At 40.8% G+C, this 15223-nt stretch overlaps 1 protein-coding gene across 1 annotated transcript in view; it reads right to left on the bottom strand.

Moving 5' to 3' along the window:
* Positions 1–759: 759 nt before the first annotated feature.
* The window catches only part of LOC144015793 (tetraspanin-18B-like), a 47179-nt gene continuing 32715 nt past the window's right edge, over positions 760–15223 (bottom strand). Inside the window, exons 3-9 of the mRNA XM_077516129.1 lie at positions 8343–8441; positions 6320–6514; positions 5008–5082; positions 4792–4890; positions 4496–4669; positions 1743–1826; positions 760–1485 (exon numbers count right to left, since the gene is read on the bottom strand). Of these exons, the coding sequence (XP_077372255.1) occupies positions 1432–1485; positions 1743–1826; positions 4496–4669; positions 4792–4890; positions 5008–5082; positions 6320–6514; positions 8343–8441 (780 nt within the window). The 3' untranslated portion in view covers positions 760–1431. The remainder of the gene's footprint in view (positions 1486–1742; positions 1827–4495; positions 4670–4791; positions 4891–5007; positions 5083–6319; positions 6515–8342; positions 8442–15223) is intronic.

Genomic DNA, 15223 nt, shown 5'->3' with positions numbered 1-15223 from the left:
TTAGATTCGAAATGCACAGTTTGTACATTCCCTTTAATCCTTACTGCAGGCCATCATTATGTAACCTCATACTAAACTTCAAAGAAACCACAATTTGTCTCTTTCCTTAAAAAAAAAAAAAAAAGGTGCAAAAAAAATGAAATGCAAAAGAGAGTCGTGACTCACCAAATTTATTTTTTCCATGGATACTTGTAACAGCACAGTCTTTTCTTTCTTACTTGTTTATCCATTCTCTCTAGTTGCCTCTCTTACCTTGCAAGATCTCCACTTAACGTCACACCCAGCGACTCATTTTATTGGCTACAAGTAACTTCCTTGTCCCTTGTCAACCTACGGGAGCAGCCGTGGTCCAAAAATAGCAAAGATGCCATTTGCTGCCTTTCGTGTAAGAATTATTGATAAATATTTTTAATTGACTTTTGAGGTCCCGTATTATTACATAACAATTTAGCCCAAAATACGGAGCGTCCTGGCTAATAGACCTACATCTGAAACTCATTGCACTCTACTGGTGAGAAGTGTACTGAATCTGCTCGCATGGCTGACCTCAAACCAAAAGTACACCAACAGCAATTTTTTGTTCATAAAGAACCGTTGCGTTTGTTTTAAGTGCATGAGGGTCACATCCTCATTAGGTTGACAGGTGAGCTGGAGCCTAATCCAGTAAATGTTAGTTTAGATGTGGCACATTGACTGCTCGTCCGCCAATCAAGGCAAGTTCACAGAAAAGCATACGAACCAAATGATAAAGAAGCACAATAGGTTATTTCGAATGCCATTTATTAAAGATCAAATGCATACAGAAACACCTCAACGCCTAAAATCACATGACAGTAAAAGAGTAGCCATAAAAAGAGAAATATAAATCACGACGTTCAAGTCCGGGAGGGTCCTTGGAGAGCTTTAAGTTCACATGCTCACAAAATAGTTCACACATCCAACCAAGTATGTACATTGTACACACACTCACCAACAGAGCTTATACAGTATAATACAGCATAATAGAAAGGTGGCTGTGAAAAGGGCATGTGGAAGGATTGTGTAACATCTTTAACACTTAAGCAAGGTTTACTTAATATAAATATTCTTCATCCAAAAGTCAGTGCAGTGCCTTCTGCTTTGGGTTCATCTGGGTCTCGTGTCCAGTCTACTGTGTGCAAGACCTGGTCCACAAACGACACGTTCCACTGAACATATCAAATCGTTTTACATCAGCTTTGTCTCCGATATGCCGCTTTCTCTGTTGTGCGCCAGTACGTGTATTACTTTGTAACCCGGTACCTCAAAAGTCCAGCTGTGAAGTACAACCATTTTAGCAAACAATTCAAAATAGAAAATGAGTTCAATGACAATTTCAGACTGTTGGTCTTCTTCTTTCTTCACCTATTCCCTATTTTTCCTTGGAAAACAAAAGGTCCGACTTCTAACAACCTACATAGACTGGAGTCCCCTGAAGAGGCACATGGCCACGGACATGGCAAGAAGCTGAAGAAAAGAACAGATTCACTTTAACATGGACACGTGGATCATTTCATACACAATATAATGAAATGGCAGCTGGACTGTTAATTAAACAAGTGAGCATCATCAAACGTGTTTGTGTACCACAACCACCACCAGGTGGCGAGCTTTCCACATAACAGACTGCTCAAGAGACATTTTATCGTTTTTTTTTTGTTTTTTTAAACTTTTCTCCAAGAGTCATTATAACAGAGAAAAAGACAAACGAAATATCTCCATACCTCAAAGGTCAGCACCAGAATGAACAAGGCTCCCGCTAAATAGAGGTAAACTTCATAGGTTTTGAAGCCTGCTCTATAACAACCCTGTGGACACGACAGACAACAACGCATCAAACTTGCAGAATTGACAGTTTGTTATCTTAAATGAAGAGCATCTACGGACAGAGGCAAAGGCCTGCATTGATGACTTTTCACATTGTCAGCTTTCATTATGGAAACCCATTAACATTTGTGCTTAGACACAAAGATGTGAATCAATGATTTGATTATTCTACTGATTAATCAAATAATTGGATACAATTTATGTTGCAATTTCAAAATATTTTTTTCCAATTACTGTTGTTTATTTGGAATTGCTTAATGATTAGAGATACTTTTTTGGGTACTGATTCATATGAAGAGTAATACAGTGTGGTACTACACATCAATTGCAGATTATTCATAATGCTGCGACAAAAAGCGATTACTTTCACAGCTTCTAAAAACTTGGGTCAAAAGTAACCCAATTATGGATCAAAACTGGACCGATCCTCTTTATCGGTCAATTGGACCCAATTTTCTTTTTTTTTTTCTTTTTTTTTTCTTTTTTTAAATACAAAATGACCCAATTTTTAACCCAATTTGAAGCAATTTTTAAAACGATTACTTTTTTTTTTTTTTTTTTTTTTTTTTTTTAAGTTGTTGAAAGTTGAGTGAAATTGACTCAAACAGAGGATATGACCCAACTTTGTTTTATACAAAACGACCCATTTATTTATTTATTTAATCCCAAGGTTGTGTCAAATGAACCTATAAGTAGAGGATCTTTTTTTTTTTTTTTTTTTTTTTTTTTTTATTTATTTATTTTTTTTTCTAAAGAGCTCAGAATTGTTCATTCGGTAGTCTTACCGATTCAACGTCTTGTCATCATTGCTCTTTTTTTTTTTTTTTTTTTTTTTTTGTGTGTATGTGTGCGTGCGTTTGCGTGCGTGCGTTTGCGTGCGTGCGTGCGTTTGCGTGTGTGCGTTTGCGTGCGTGCGCGTGCGTGCGTGTGCGTGCGTGCAAATACGTATAAATTTATACTCATTCATTCACCTAAAACCTTATAAATATCCCATTACCCTTCGCCTTAACCAGGTACTTCAGAATCTTGCCAGAGTCGTGAGATTTAAATGGTCAGGAGACCAGAGAAAAGGTCAGAAAAAAAAGAAATAAAGAGAAAAGAAAGGTAAATCAAAGTGAAATCCAGCACCGACCAAACACTTCCTGCCTTCCCCATGATTACAAGTAATAAGTAGAGGATCTGATCCAACTTTATGGGTTGCGATATACATTTTTTAAATACAATTTTATTATTATTATTACAATTATTATTATTATTATTATTGTGGGATGCTGAAGTATTCCCACATATGTTATTGTGATTTTTATTCTCCACACTTTTTGTTTGCCATGTAACAACTCCCACATAATACTTGTGATTTACACTGTTCGAATTTCAACTCGCTTCAAAAACTCACGTCTCCCAGGGTATATATCGTCTGATTCCACATTACTTACATGTTCGCACTATTCAACATTAAATATCAATGTTTCCCCATTTATTTTCAATGGGATAGACATTGAACTATTTCTAAGTGTCACTTTCCACGCCAACTTTCACACATATAACTTATCATCATTACCAGATGTTTGATACTGCTCGTTGGCAGAGTTTGGAAAGTGCATTGTCCAGTAACCAGCAGGTCATCATTTCATAATTTATTTCTCAATTGATAAGCATTCTACATGCATTCAAATCTTAGCATTAACCTATTAGCATTCAGCTGTCAGCATTCCCATGCAATTTCTGAAGAAATTGCACTTAGTCTAATTATTATTGTTGTTATTATCCATCCATCCATTTTCTTGACCGCTTATTCCTCACAAGGGTAGCGGGGGGTGCTGGAGCCTATCTCAGCTGGCTTTGGGTAGTAGGCGGGTTACACTGGGACTGGTTGCCAGCCAATCGCAGGGCACACAGAGACGAACAACCATTCACACGCACAAGCACACCTAGGGACAATTCGGAGCGCCCAATTAACCTGCCATGTATGTCTTTGGAATGTGGGAGGAGACCGGAGTACCCGGAGGAGACCCACGCAGGAACGGGGAGAACATGCAAACTCCACCCAGGAAGGCCGGATTCTGGACTCGAACCGGAGTCCTCAGAACTGGGAGACGGACGTGCTAACCAGTCAGCCCATCATCATCATCATCATTATTATTATTATTATTATTATTATTATTATTATTATTATTATTATTATTATTATTATTATTATTATTATTATTATTATTATTATTATTGTTGTTGTTGTTGTTGGTGCAAAACAACCAAGAAAGTTGGGTCAGATTGACCCAAATGGAACATCTGACCCAACTTATTTATTCACTGATGTAAAATGTATTTACTTATTAAAAAAAAAAAAAACCTGTATTCGCACTTCAAAATGTTTACTTTGTTCTTGTTTACTGCAAAACTGATGTTAATGTACAGCACTTAGTATACAGCAACGCCTGTTCTATAAATAAAGTTGAGTTGAGTTGAGAGGATCTGTCCATTTGTTTACCCATAATTGGGTTATTTTTGACCCAACTGTTTTTAGAGTACAATGTATTAAACTAACTTTTCTTTTATATGGCTCAGTTGATAAATCGTAAACCTGATGTGCCATCATTAAGGTGATATTAATGTGATGATTGAAATCTGGAGGGCAGGCATCAGACAGTACCTGTACGTTGATATGATCGTGTGAGCCTTTAAGGCATTTATCCCTGTCAGCATGCTCCAAATTCCCAGTCTGGCTGCGCTGCAGGCAGCAGGCTGTTGGAACCGTGTGATTGTATTTCCTCCGAAACAGACTGCCCTCAAAATCTTCGAAGCCATTTATGCCACAGCACTCATGCTGAAATGAGACAAGAAGAGTACAACACAAGCATTTATTACTGTATTGGTCTGGGTTGTAATCTACGACATATGAAGTCTCGTTGCACCATACACATGTATACACGTGAGCTTTGGACTTACCTGAACCATCCATTTGTTCCATATTGTTGTGTACTTATCATCAGGGGCGTATCCCTGATACTTTTCTCGCATCTCTTTTTGTAAATCTTCAACAAAGAACTAAAGCAGGCAGAGAACATGTACAGGATCAACCAAAGACAAACATTAGCAATATTTTACTTAAGAGAAAAAAAACAAAAACAAAACCTGATTTATATAGATAGTACTGTCGCTTACTTTTTGACGCTGTGTGTAGGCCCAAACCCCAGCAGCCAGCTCGGCTATGAAGACAACGAAGATGAGCATGAAGAACTGCAACAAGACGAGAGAGCACAGTGGCAAGTCACAATAGTGGTAGAAAAAAAAATTACAATTGAACTTCAGTAACACACACACACACACAAAAAAAAAACCTGTTCTGACCATATCTCCTTTACTCAGTGTCAACTATCCATGGCCTAACGCAAAACATCTTATCTGAAATCTGGTTAGGTTCAGATACCAGGTGTTATGCTTCAAAATTTTCCCAGTGAACCTGATTGGAGGTTGTGGGTGTTATGAATTGGTGGTGACTTGAATCAAGGTGCAAACTGGCAGAAAAATGAACACCGAATCAGAATTTTTGGGTTCAAATCAGAACGGAACAGAATATTGAAGGCAGTTTGCCAAATTGTATCCCAATAAATTAAATAAATAACACAATGTAAAAATAATTAAGTCTTTTACTGCCACACATTTTCAAAAAAAAAAAACACAAAAAAAAAAACACACGCCAGCCGATTTCGAGCATTTTAACTCATCTTTCAAATGAAAGATCGCCTTCCATTCTTCCATTAGAAAAAAAAAGTATGTTTCTACCTTAGTCCGTTCTTTATTAATTACCATTTGAAAATAGGTTATTTGAGTGACATTGAATGAAAACTGAAAATGAGAAAACAAGCTTTTTGTGAAGATACATTTTCTTCACAAAAGTGAATTTGACACTAATATTTTTTGTTTAGTGACGCTCTGTGAATTAGGTTTAATGCGACAACGCCTTTGATCATTCACGTCATCCTTGAAAACGTTCTATCGCATCAAATTTCATCAGATTCGGTCATGTTTCATTGTAATTCCATACACCGGCACCCCATTGAAAAGAGACACAATGCTGCCATCTGCTGGCCATAGTTAGTGGGCGTTTTTGATTCCACATTCCATTGACCAGAGAAGCACTGCACTTAGACGTTGCACTAACCCCCCCCCCCCCCCCCCAAAAAAAAAACCCTCAAAAAACGTAGATGACGTCATTTAACGTTTATGGCGGCATACATCGTGATTTTACTAACGTTATTAAATGTTTTTGGCAGTCAAAGAGTTAATAAATAGAAGTAGGTCAGTGATTAATAAATTACCTAAATAATAAATGAATAACACAAACTGCAGCAACATACAGCAGACACCATAAAACCGAAAAAAAATCTGGCTTTGTTTGTAAGCAAGACATCTTCAAAACTGAAAATGTGAAACGAGCACATGACAGTAATATCCGTAATATCAATGTACTTACGAAGAAGAGCAGACACCTATTTTCACGGAGGGCTCCGCAGCAGCCCACGAAGCCCAGAAGGAAGAGCAAGGATCCAATGCCCAGCACAGCGAAGACGGTTTTTGAGAGCACCGGATGTTGCATCAACATTTCACTCAACACTGCTGTGCCAAACAACACCAACAATCCCACACCAAGAAGGAAACATCCTGCCATCTGACAAAGAGATGTGAGACAGGGGCAGAAAATTGTAGCATTAGCAACTCATTGAAGATTTGATGTGAGTGGTGGATAAAAGAACAACAATAGAGGCTGTGTATTGGCCTCTGTTTTTTTTCTTTTCCATTTTGGTGGTGTCAATCTGCTCTGTTCCGGAAAAATGGCTATTCAGACCGTGGTTATGGAGGACCAAAACTGCCAAAATTCAAAAGAAATACATGACTAAATAAATAAATAAATGACAAAAAGTGAAAATAAAAATGAATATAAAATGGACAGGTCAGGAAATAGGCTTCTGACTCTGCCCCCAGACTCACACTTAACAGGATTATCCTGGATTGTATGATCAAGACTGATAAACTGGTAAACCTTGAACGTGTGTCAACACACCGGAATCTCATGAAAGTGGAGTTTAATAAAATCAAGATTGTCCCAATGTAATAAAAAGCAAACGTGGCTACTGACTGCCAGTCACCGGGGTCTTAAGTCACTAGACCAGGGGTCTGCAACCTATGGCTTTGGAGCCATATGTGGCTCTTTAGTCCCTCTCCTCTGGCTGCCCGTGGAGCTCTAAAAAAAAAAAAAAAAAAAACTACTAGAATTTTTTTTTTTTACCACATTTTTATTTTTTTTACATAAAATATTCTTTAAATTAATTAATAATTTAGATTTAAAAAATAATTATCCATCCATGGGCGGCATGGTGGGTGAGTGGTTAGTACGTCCACCTCCCAGTACTGAGGACGGGAGATCGAGTCCAGGCTTTGGCCTTCCTGGGTGGAGTTTGCATGTCCTCCCCGTGCCCGCGTGGGACTTCTCCGGTACTCCGGTCTCCTCCCACATTCCAAAGACATTAATGGCAGGTTAATTGAGCGCTCCGAATCGTCCCTAGGTGTGCTTGTGTGTGTGGATGGTTGTTCGTCTCTGTGTGCCCTGCGATTGGCTGGCAACCAATTCAGGGTGTACCCGGCCTACTGCCCAAAGTCAGCTGAGATAGGCTCCAGCACCCCCGCGACCCTTGTGAGGAATAAATGCTGAAGAAAATGGATGGATAATCCATCCATCCATTTTCTTGACCAAGTAAGCGGTAAAGGAATGGATGGATGATGGATGGATTATTTAAAATTTAAAATGTCCAATAAGTGGCCATAAAATGTCCAAAAAGGAAAAACAAAATTTGAATAAAGAAGAATTGAATAAAAAAGGCAGAAACGAACACATTTGAAAATGTAAAATTAAAAAAAACAAAAGAAGAAATCCTGAAAATTACCATTTAATGTCAGCGAATTGCCAAAATAGTCCGAAAATTGATTTAAGAAAACGCAAGAAGGAAAACATTCAAAAAGGAACCATAAAATGTCCAAAAACAAAAGATGGAATCCCCCAAATTACCAAAAATTATCCACAGAATTGGCAAAAATTGATAGCAAAAAAAGACAGAAAAAAGTCAAACAATAGACATAACATTTCCAAAAATGGAAGAAAGGCAGAACATTACCATATTATGTCCATAAAATTACCAAAAAATGACATAAATTTGACTGAAAGGCAGAAAATCTAAAAATGAATGAAAAACAAGTCATGAAAACGAAAGGTAGAAGAAAATGAATCTCTACGTATTGGATGCTGCATGATGCAGCTGTTATAGTGCATCTCTAATTAGCCCTCAGTACATTAGACTGACACTAAACAAACTGTGTCCTTCATCACAAATGTTTTGCGGCTCCAGACATATTTTTGAAAATGTCTCTTTTGACAGGAAAGGTTGCTGCCCCCTGCACGTGACTTCACTGAAGGCCACATGAAGGGAGATTAGAATACTTACAACAAGGAACGTGTTGAAGATCAACATGAGGTACTTGACGCACGATACACAGTCACCAGCCATGACTGTTGTTCCCCGCGCTGAAGCCTCGCCGTGTCCCTGTCAATCACAGAAACATGCCTCTATCATTTAGTTTATTGATACAGTCGTCACACTCAATATTACAGAAGTTATGAGAGTCGAGTGCTGATGTACAGATTGAGAGAAACTTGAAGGCTTACGACTTACTCTGAGGAAAGAGCTGCCGTTAAACGACACCTCTAAATCATAATGATATGCTCAGGTATTGATCACCTTCCTGGCGTTTCTCTGAGCGCAACCAACAGCCTCATTGCATGAGTTGGGTTTTAATTAACCCCTCTTGGTCCTAAGCCCAGCTGAAAAGCATAATGGGGGCACATAGGGGCTAAACTGAGATTTGCATACATTACACATTCGCACACAAAAGGTGTCAAAAGAGGGGCTTCTTTTATCCTTCCTGCTTTCCACTGTCAGTTTCAAGTGTGACTGTATTCGTTGTAGCAGGGGACGAGGGAGAGAGGAGGGGCTTTAATTGTACTTTCTGCCATCCATTGGAAGAGCATTTGATTGTTCTGTCACTACACGTCGCCGGCGTGGATAGACGAAGAATGATACATTATTTGTTAATTAGAAAATGTTTTCACTCCCAGACATTTTTCACTGAAGCAACCCCCTTCTCTCACGGCTGTTTTACTGGCTTTTGAGTGGTTTTGTAACCTTGCTCTCGCAAGATGAATTCTCGTATTTGTGAGTTCACAAACCCGGGAGAATACATCTTGTACCGCTCCCGCCGATAACCGCCATTCCTGAACCACTGCTGGTTCGGACCAATCACAAAGTGACATTGTGTTTGGGGGCGGGATCTGCAACTGTGACGAAACCAGGGGCTAACAACCAAATCCAACATGGACGAATGGATGCGACAATTAATTCTGTTCTCGCAGAATTACTCACCGTTTCCTTGTAGAATGTTGAAGAGCGAGAGGCACTTTGTGCATTTCGAGTTGGTAAGATATTCGTGCTTTTCCCCCCTTCGACAAGAACGAAGACGAAATTTTCACCAATGGCCATGATTGGTTAAAACAAACGTGTAGAATGTAGCGTCGTCCAATCAGCTCGAATTATTGCACTGAATGTCCCGCCTTTTCACGACGAAATTACTGTGGAGACGTACCAGATGGATCCATCTGGGTATTGCCAGGTTACTGATTTTGCATGGGCCACAGAATATTGTGTTCTTTTGGTATAAAACACGGAACCCACCAAAAGAAAAAAATAGAGTCTCTGCTTTCATCAGGAAAAAAAAAGTATATTTGCATCTGTTTTCATTTTGCAGCAATTAGCATTAAAATATAGCTAAGTTTCATCATTCTTCACAAACCTGTTGAAAACATTGTCAAAAAGAGCTTGCTGCAACATGGTCCTGGCTGATCTCTTATACTCTGCTGCCACCTCCTGGCCGTTTGTTGTTGTTGTTGTTGTTGTTGTAATAACTATCATTGCTTTATGCAACCTCTTCAAGTCAGAAGCTGCATCAAAGCCTTCTGTATGCTCCAGCATAAAAAAACAAAAAACAAAACTGTTTGGGGAGTGAAGGACAAAGTATTAAAAAACATAATACGTTTTTGGGGTTGAATGAGTTAAAGATAGTGTGTGGTCCATATCGCCATCTAGTGGTCAAAGAATAGCATTAGAAGCACGCAGGAACACGCACACTACGGTGGCTCAGAGAGACCACATTCGCAAGCCTACCACCAATTTTTATTTTGCGCTAGTTGTTCTTTGGGCATCCGTAGCAAGAAGATGGCGGCGAAACATGGCAGTTCTAGTCAGGTGAGACTACAGCCCTGTAATATAAGTGATTACAAGACCTATTTTATATATTGTAAAAAATATGTTTATGCGACAACATACTTTTTTTGCATTCTATTGTGTCATAAACAGTTTCTAAAGTGAATGAATTATTAGATCACCACTAGATGGCACTAGGGATCACTGAATGTCTCTTTAATTGTGTGGACGCCATGATTTGCTTCACGAAGAATACAAGCAACGCGTGAGGCCCTGGGTCAAAAACAAGATGCAGTTTTACCCTGGAGCTCCTGCTCTCAATCTGCTGCTTGTCCACCAAGTGCAGGCACGTGCTCCAATCAGACAATGAACACACAAATACTTGTGCCATTTGGTCTGGCTGCACTCAGTTTGGGCATTTCCCACAGTCTCTAGCGAGGACGCTGTCGGGGCTTTCCAGATAAATGAGTTAGTTAGAAGTCAATTGAAAATGAATGCCGAATGCTGTGATGCGTCATGACAACAAAGGGAATATTTGTCTGCACTTTGGCTTCTGCTTACTCCTTTATTTTTGTTTTTCTGAAAGTTCTGCATGGCCGCCCGCTATCCTGCTCTTATGCCATATACCGGCAGCCTGTCGGAGTCAATCAGGATACCAGAACTTCAACTCTTCAAACATAACTCACTGTTTTCCTGTCATTGTTTTTTTCTGAAGGAAAATACCATTTTACTCCTCAAAGTCAATGCGTCAAAATTACTGTGATGTCAAACATTATCACTTGTCCTAAAAACTTAAATAGCACAAATGTAACATAATTGGTGAGAAGATGTCTTGGGTGTACAACATAGATGGATGGTGGGCAGGAGGCGGAAAAAAAAAGACTTTGGGTTTGAATATAAAAGGTCAGTTAGGAACCCTGGACATGCTGAAGAGGGCAAACTACACACAAGCGCCCAAACGGGCTGGAAAGAGGCCATCTGCAGACAACACAATGTGACCACTGCCCTGGACTCTTACACAATTTTGTGAATTCCATCTACAATTTATTTTTAGGACATGTGAGAAACTATCCAGCTCGCTGTTAAAGAGGCTGGTCTCCACGGCAACCCGGATACGGCGTAAGAGTGGCCTTTGTCTGCAGTGCAGCGTTTGGCATCTCCACTTAGCACTAGTTCCTGTTGGAAAACAAAGGCGGGCCGAGTCAAACACGTTCCGACAGCTTCGGCAGCCACTTGTTCGCCTCCATGAAATCTTTAAAACATCACATAACATCTGAAACGTCACGTGTACAGCTGAAGTTCAAGGGAAGAAAAAGGAAGATGAACCATCAAAACAAAGCCTTAAAAGGAGAAAAGATTTAAACGTGTGCTTGTCTGTTCCTCAGGTTAAACTACTGAACAACTTTTAACCTTCCTGTTAGGTTGTCTTTTTTTAGTATAACATCAATAATGTTCCTGTGTCAATTTGACCCAGATGTTTAATGATTAAAAAACAATCAAACTAACAAGCCAATAAAAATATGCATCCCAATAAACATTAGCCTCTTTCTTTGCAAATATTTAAATGAATCGTTTTTAACAAGTTTCATCAAATACTACTATTTGTACTTCTTTAACTCTGAAATGGGTCGGTTTGACCCAGGCTATGTTTAATGTTACAAAAGTGTCCTCATAATGAATTGCATCATGATTAACTGTTTTCAATGCAAATGTTGAAATGAACCATACTAATTGTCTGCTGATGAAAAGTTGTGAAAAACTCATTTGCAGTTCATAAACATTGAAATGTTTCAATTTGACCTGGACTATGTTCAAGTTACATTCCAAAACAATTCTCATAAACATTACTAATCATTTTAATTGAATATGTCAAAGTGAACCATTTTTATTGTCTGTCGTGATAAAAATAAAAAATAAATCACCGTGACACTAGTCCTTGCTTTAAGCTAACTGACTAGTAAGAAACAATGAAACACTAAGGGGCATATTCACTTAAAACGCGCTGCGTCCGGTAATAGCACGAAATATTGCACTACAACTGCACCCACCTATTCACTATAAGGATATTGCTCTAATCATATACCGAAGCAAACACGACCACAAAATTGACAGCTTGGAGCAAATTTGCACCTGATTTACACACATGGCAATGGATTTGCGCCAAGAACATGGTTGTTATAGCAACAGTTGCGAGAAAGATGACATTATCAGAAAGCGAGGTTGGACCAAGAGTAAGCGTTTATAGAGCCATTAAGCTGTACAGAGCAGAGAGGACGACAACGACGACGTCATTCATTCATAAAGTACAAATTATTGGTGCAATCGTTTTTTTTAAATATATTTTCAGAGGTTGGAGTGGGCTACAGTAAGCATCTGGCACGTAAAAATGATTGGAAAATGCCTCCCCGCCATTGCCGATCAGTTATGTTGTCCTAAACCAGTGCTTTTCAAATAGTGGGGCGGGCCCCCCCAGGAAGGCGCGAGGGTCCATCAAGGGGGGTGCGTTTGACCTCAGGGAACATGCTTTTTTATTTTTTTATTTTGATTTTTTTTTAACTGTCCTAGAAAAAGTGCAATTGCACCTCCACTACATAAGGGGGCAGTGGCACTCTCATTATTGGCAGAGTGTGCGCAGGGAGCATTCGCTCGGTGGTGTAGGGGTTTTGTTTGCACTGAGCATGCGCGCTTTGCACACAGCAAGAAAAATCAGCATAAATTATTTTATATATTTGAATATACATATATATATATATATATATATATATGTATATATATATATATATATATATATATATATATATATATATATATATATATATATATATATATATATGTTTTCTTCTTACTGGGGGGCATGACAGAAAATAATTGAGAAGCACTGTCCTAAACCAACACGGGAAAATTCTCCTCTCTCTCTCCCTCACTGCTGCCATGATCCTGTTGCGTCAGGTTAATACATGCTTTCCAAAAACGTTATTTGCGTCACGCAAACGCAGTGTGGCTATTTGCGCTGGCGTTAGTGAATTAGACGCTGTATATCAATGAGTCTCATTTGCATTGGGGTGGGCATATTTTGCGTCAAATGTATGCAAATTACCTAATTTACATACGTGCAAATAACACCGGCACACTGTGACGCAATCTGTTTGGCAGGGCATTTAGTGACGAATTTCCCCATCTGCGCGTGTTTAATGAATTAGGCGCTCCCAGATTGCTCCATTTTTGCCTGTTAAAGGCAAAAGCGACGCAAACTTTTAGTGAATAGGCCCCTCATTGTATTGAATAAAGTGGAATAATACCAAAAGTTGAATATTAATGTGAATTTCATGGCACGGATCGGTGCAGCGTCTGCAGTGATGCGGACTCTGTATCGGTCCGTCTTGGTAAAGAAAGTGTCACGCCGCCACCAGAGTGGCGGGTCAAGCTTTTATTTGTCACAGTCAGGTTCCTGTTTTATTTTGAAATTACTAACTCTCATCTCATCCCAGGTCACTTACCCTTCCTGCAGCTCACTGATTACCGGTCCACGCCCATGATCACCACCACCTGTTCCCAATCAACCCGGACATAAAAGCCACCTGCATTCTCCCCTCCGTTGCCGAAGTGTCACATCTCAGTGCATGGAAGCGTCCTCACAGTCCTTGTTTCACAGTCCTTGTTCGATGTCTTGCCTTGCCTTGTCTTGCGCCCTTAGTTTGCCCCTTGTTTTCCTCCCTAGCGGAGCGCCTTTAGTTGTCCCTGTTTTTGAGTGCCCTTGTTTATTCTCCAGTTTGGAGCTCTTTTTGTTCTGCCTTTTTTCCCTCCTTGAGAGGTGTTTTTGGTTCGAATTGATTAAAGCTGCAGCCTTGTTGGCCAACTGTCACTCTGCGTCTGAGTCCTACCTCCTCGCTTCGTGTCAGTACACTTCGGCCAGCATGGACCCAGCGGAGAAGTTGGAGGCTGCACTTCGACGACAGGCCGCCCGCCTGTCGCAGACAGAGGAGCTCCAGCAGGCGATGGTCACCCGGATGGGAGAGCTCGCTGGACAGGTGCAGGAGCTAATGAGCCACCTGCGACACTCCACGCCGGCCATCACGAAACCAGAGACCGCAGAACCACCGAACCCAACTCCAGCCTTGACCGGGGCGGGGTTGAGACTGGCTTCCCCGGAGCGATACTCGGGAGACCAAGGACAATGTCAGGCATTCCTGACCGAATGCGACTTACATTTTGAACTTTCGCCACAGGCTTTCCCCACCGACCGTTCCCGTGTGGCCTTCATGATTTCACATCTGACTGGACGAGCCAGAGACTGGGCCACCACGGAATGGGCACGGCACTCCCCGACTTGCTCAACTGCAGCCGGGTTTAGCAGGGCACTTCGTCTTGTTTTCGATTCCACCAACATGGATCGGGAAAAGACTCGAGAGCTAAGTAATCTCAGACAAGGCCGAGAATCGGTTAATGACTATGCGATCCGATTCCGAACTCTAGCGGCCAAGAGTGGCTGGAATGAGACAGCCCTCTTTGATCATTTTTTGAAGGGGCTCTCCGCCGCTATGCAAGAACTCCTACTACCCGTGGACTTACCTAGCGACTTGGACTCGTTGATCTCGCTGGCCATCCGCATCGATCACCGACGGCGAGATCTCATGCACACCAGCGGTCACCATCGAAGGACCGGCTCCGAATTCTTTCGGCACCCCGCAGCAATGGAGTCACCACAAGGGGCGCCTCTCCAGTCGTCCACCATGGGGAGGTCCAGCGAGATTGGCGAGGAGCCGATGCAGCTGGACCGCGCCCGACTGACTCACCATGAACGCCAGCGACGTCGTCAAGAGGGGCGGTGCTACTATTGTGGAGAAAGAGGACATTTGGTGGTAGCTTGTCCTACCAAGCGAGGCCCTCCGGTGACTTCCGAGACTCCCAAACAGGTCAAGAACCGAAAACTCACGCAAGTCACGATTTCCGGCAATGCCATTTCCACAGACCTACTAGCTCTCATCGACTCTGGAGCGGACGAGAGCCTCATGGATTGGGGTCTGGTGGAAAGATTGCAGGCAGGCACGGAGCCACTTTCCACCCATATG

Source organism: Festucalex cinctus, chromosome 3 (assembly GCF_051991245.1).
Source record: "Festucalex cinctus isolate MCC-2025b chromosome 3, RoL_Fcin_1.0, whole genome shotgun sequence".
Lineage (NCBI taxonomy): Eukaryota > Metazoa > Chordata > Actinopteri > Syngnathiformes > Syngnathidae > Festucalex > Festucalex cinctus.
Note: the sequence above shows the minus strand (reverse complement) of the source record. Positions and strands in the feature narration are given on the sequence as shown.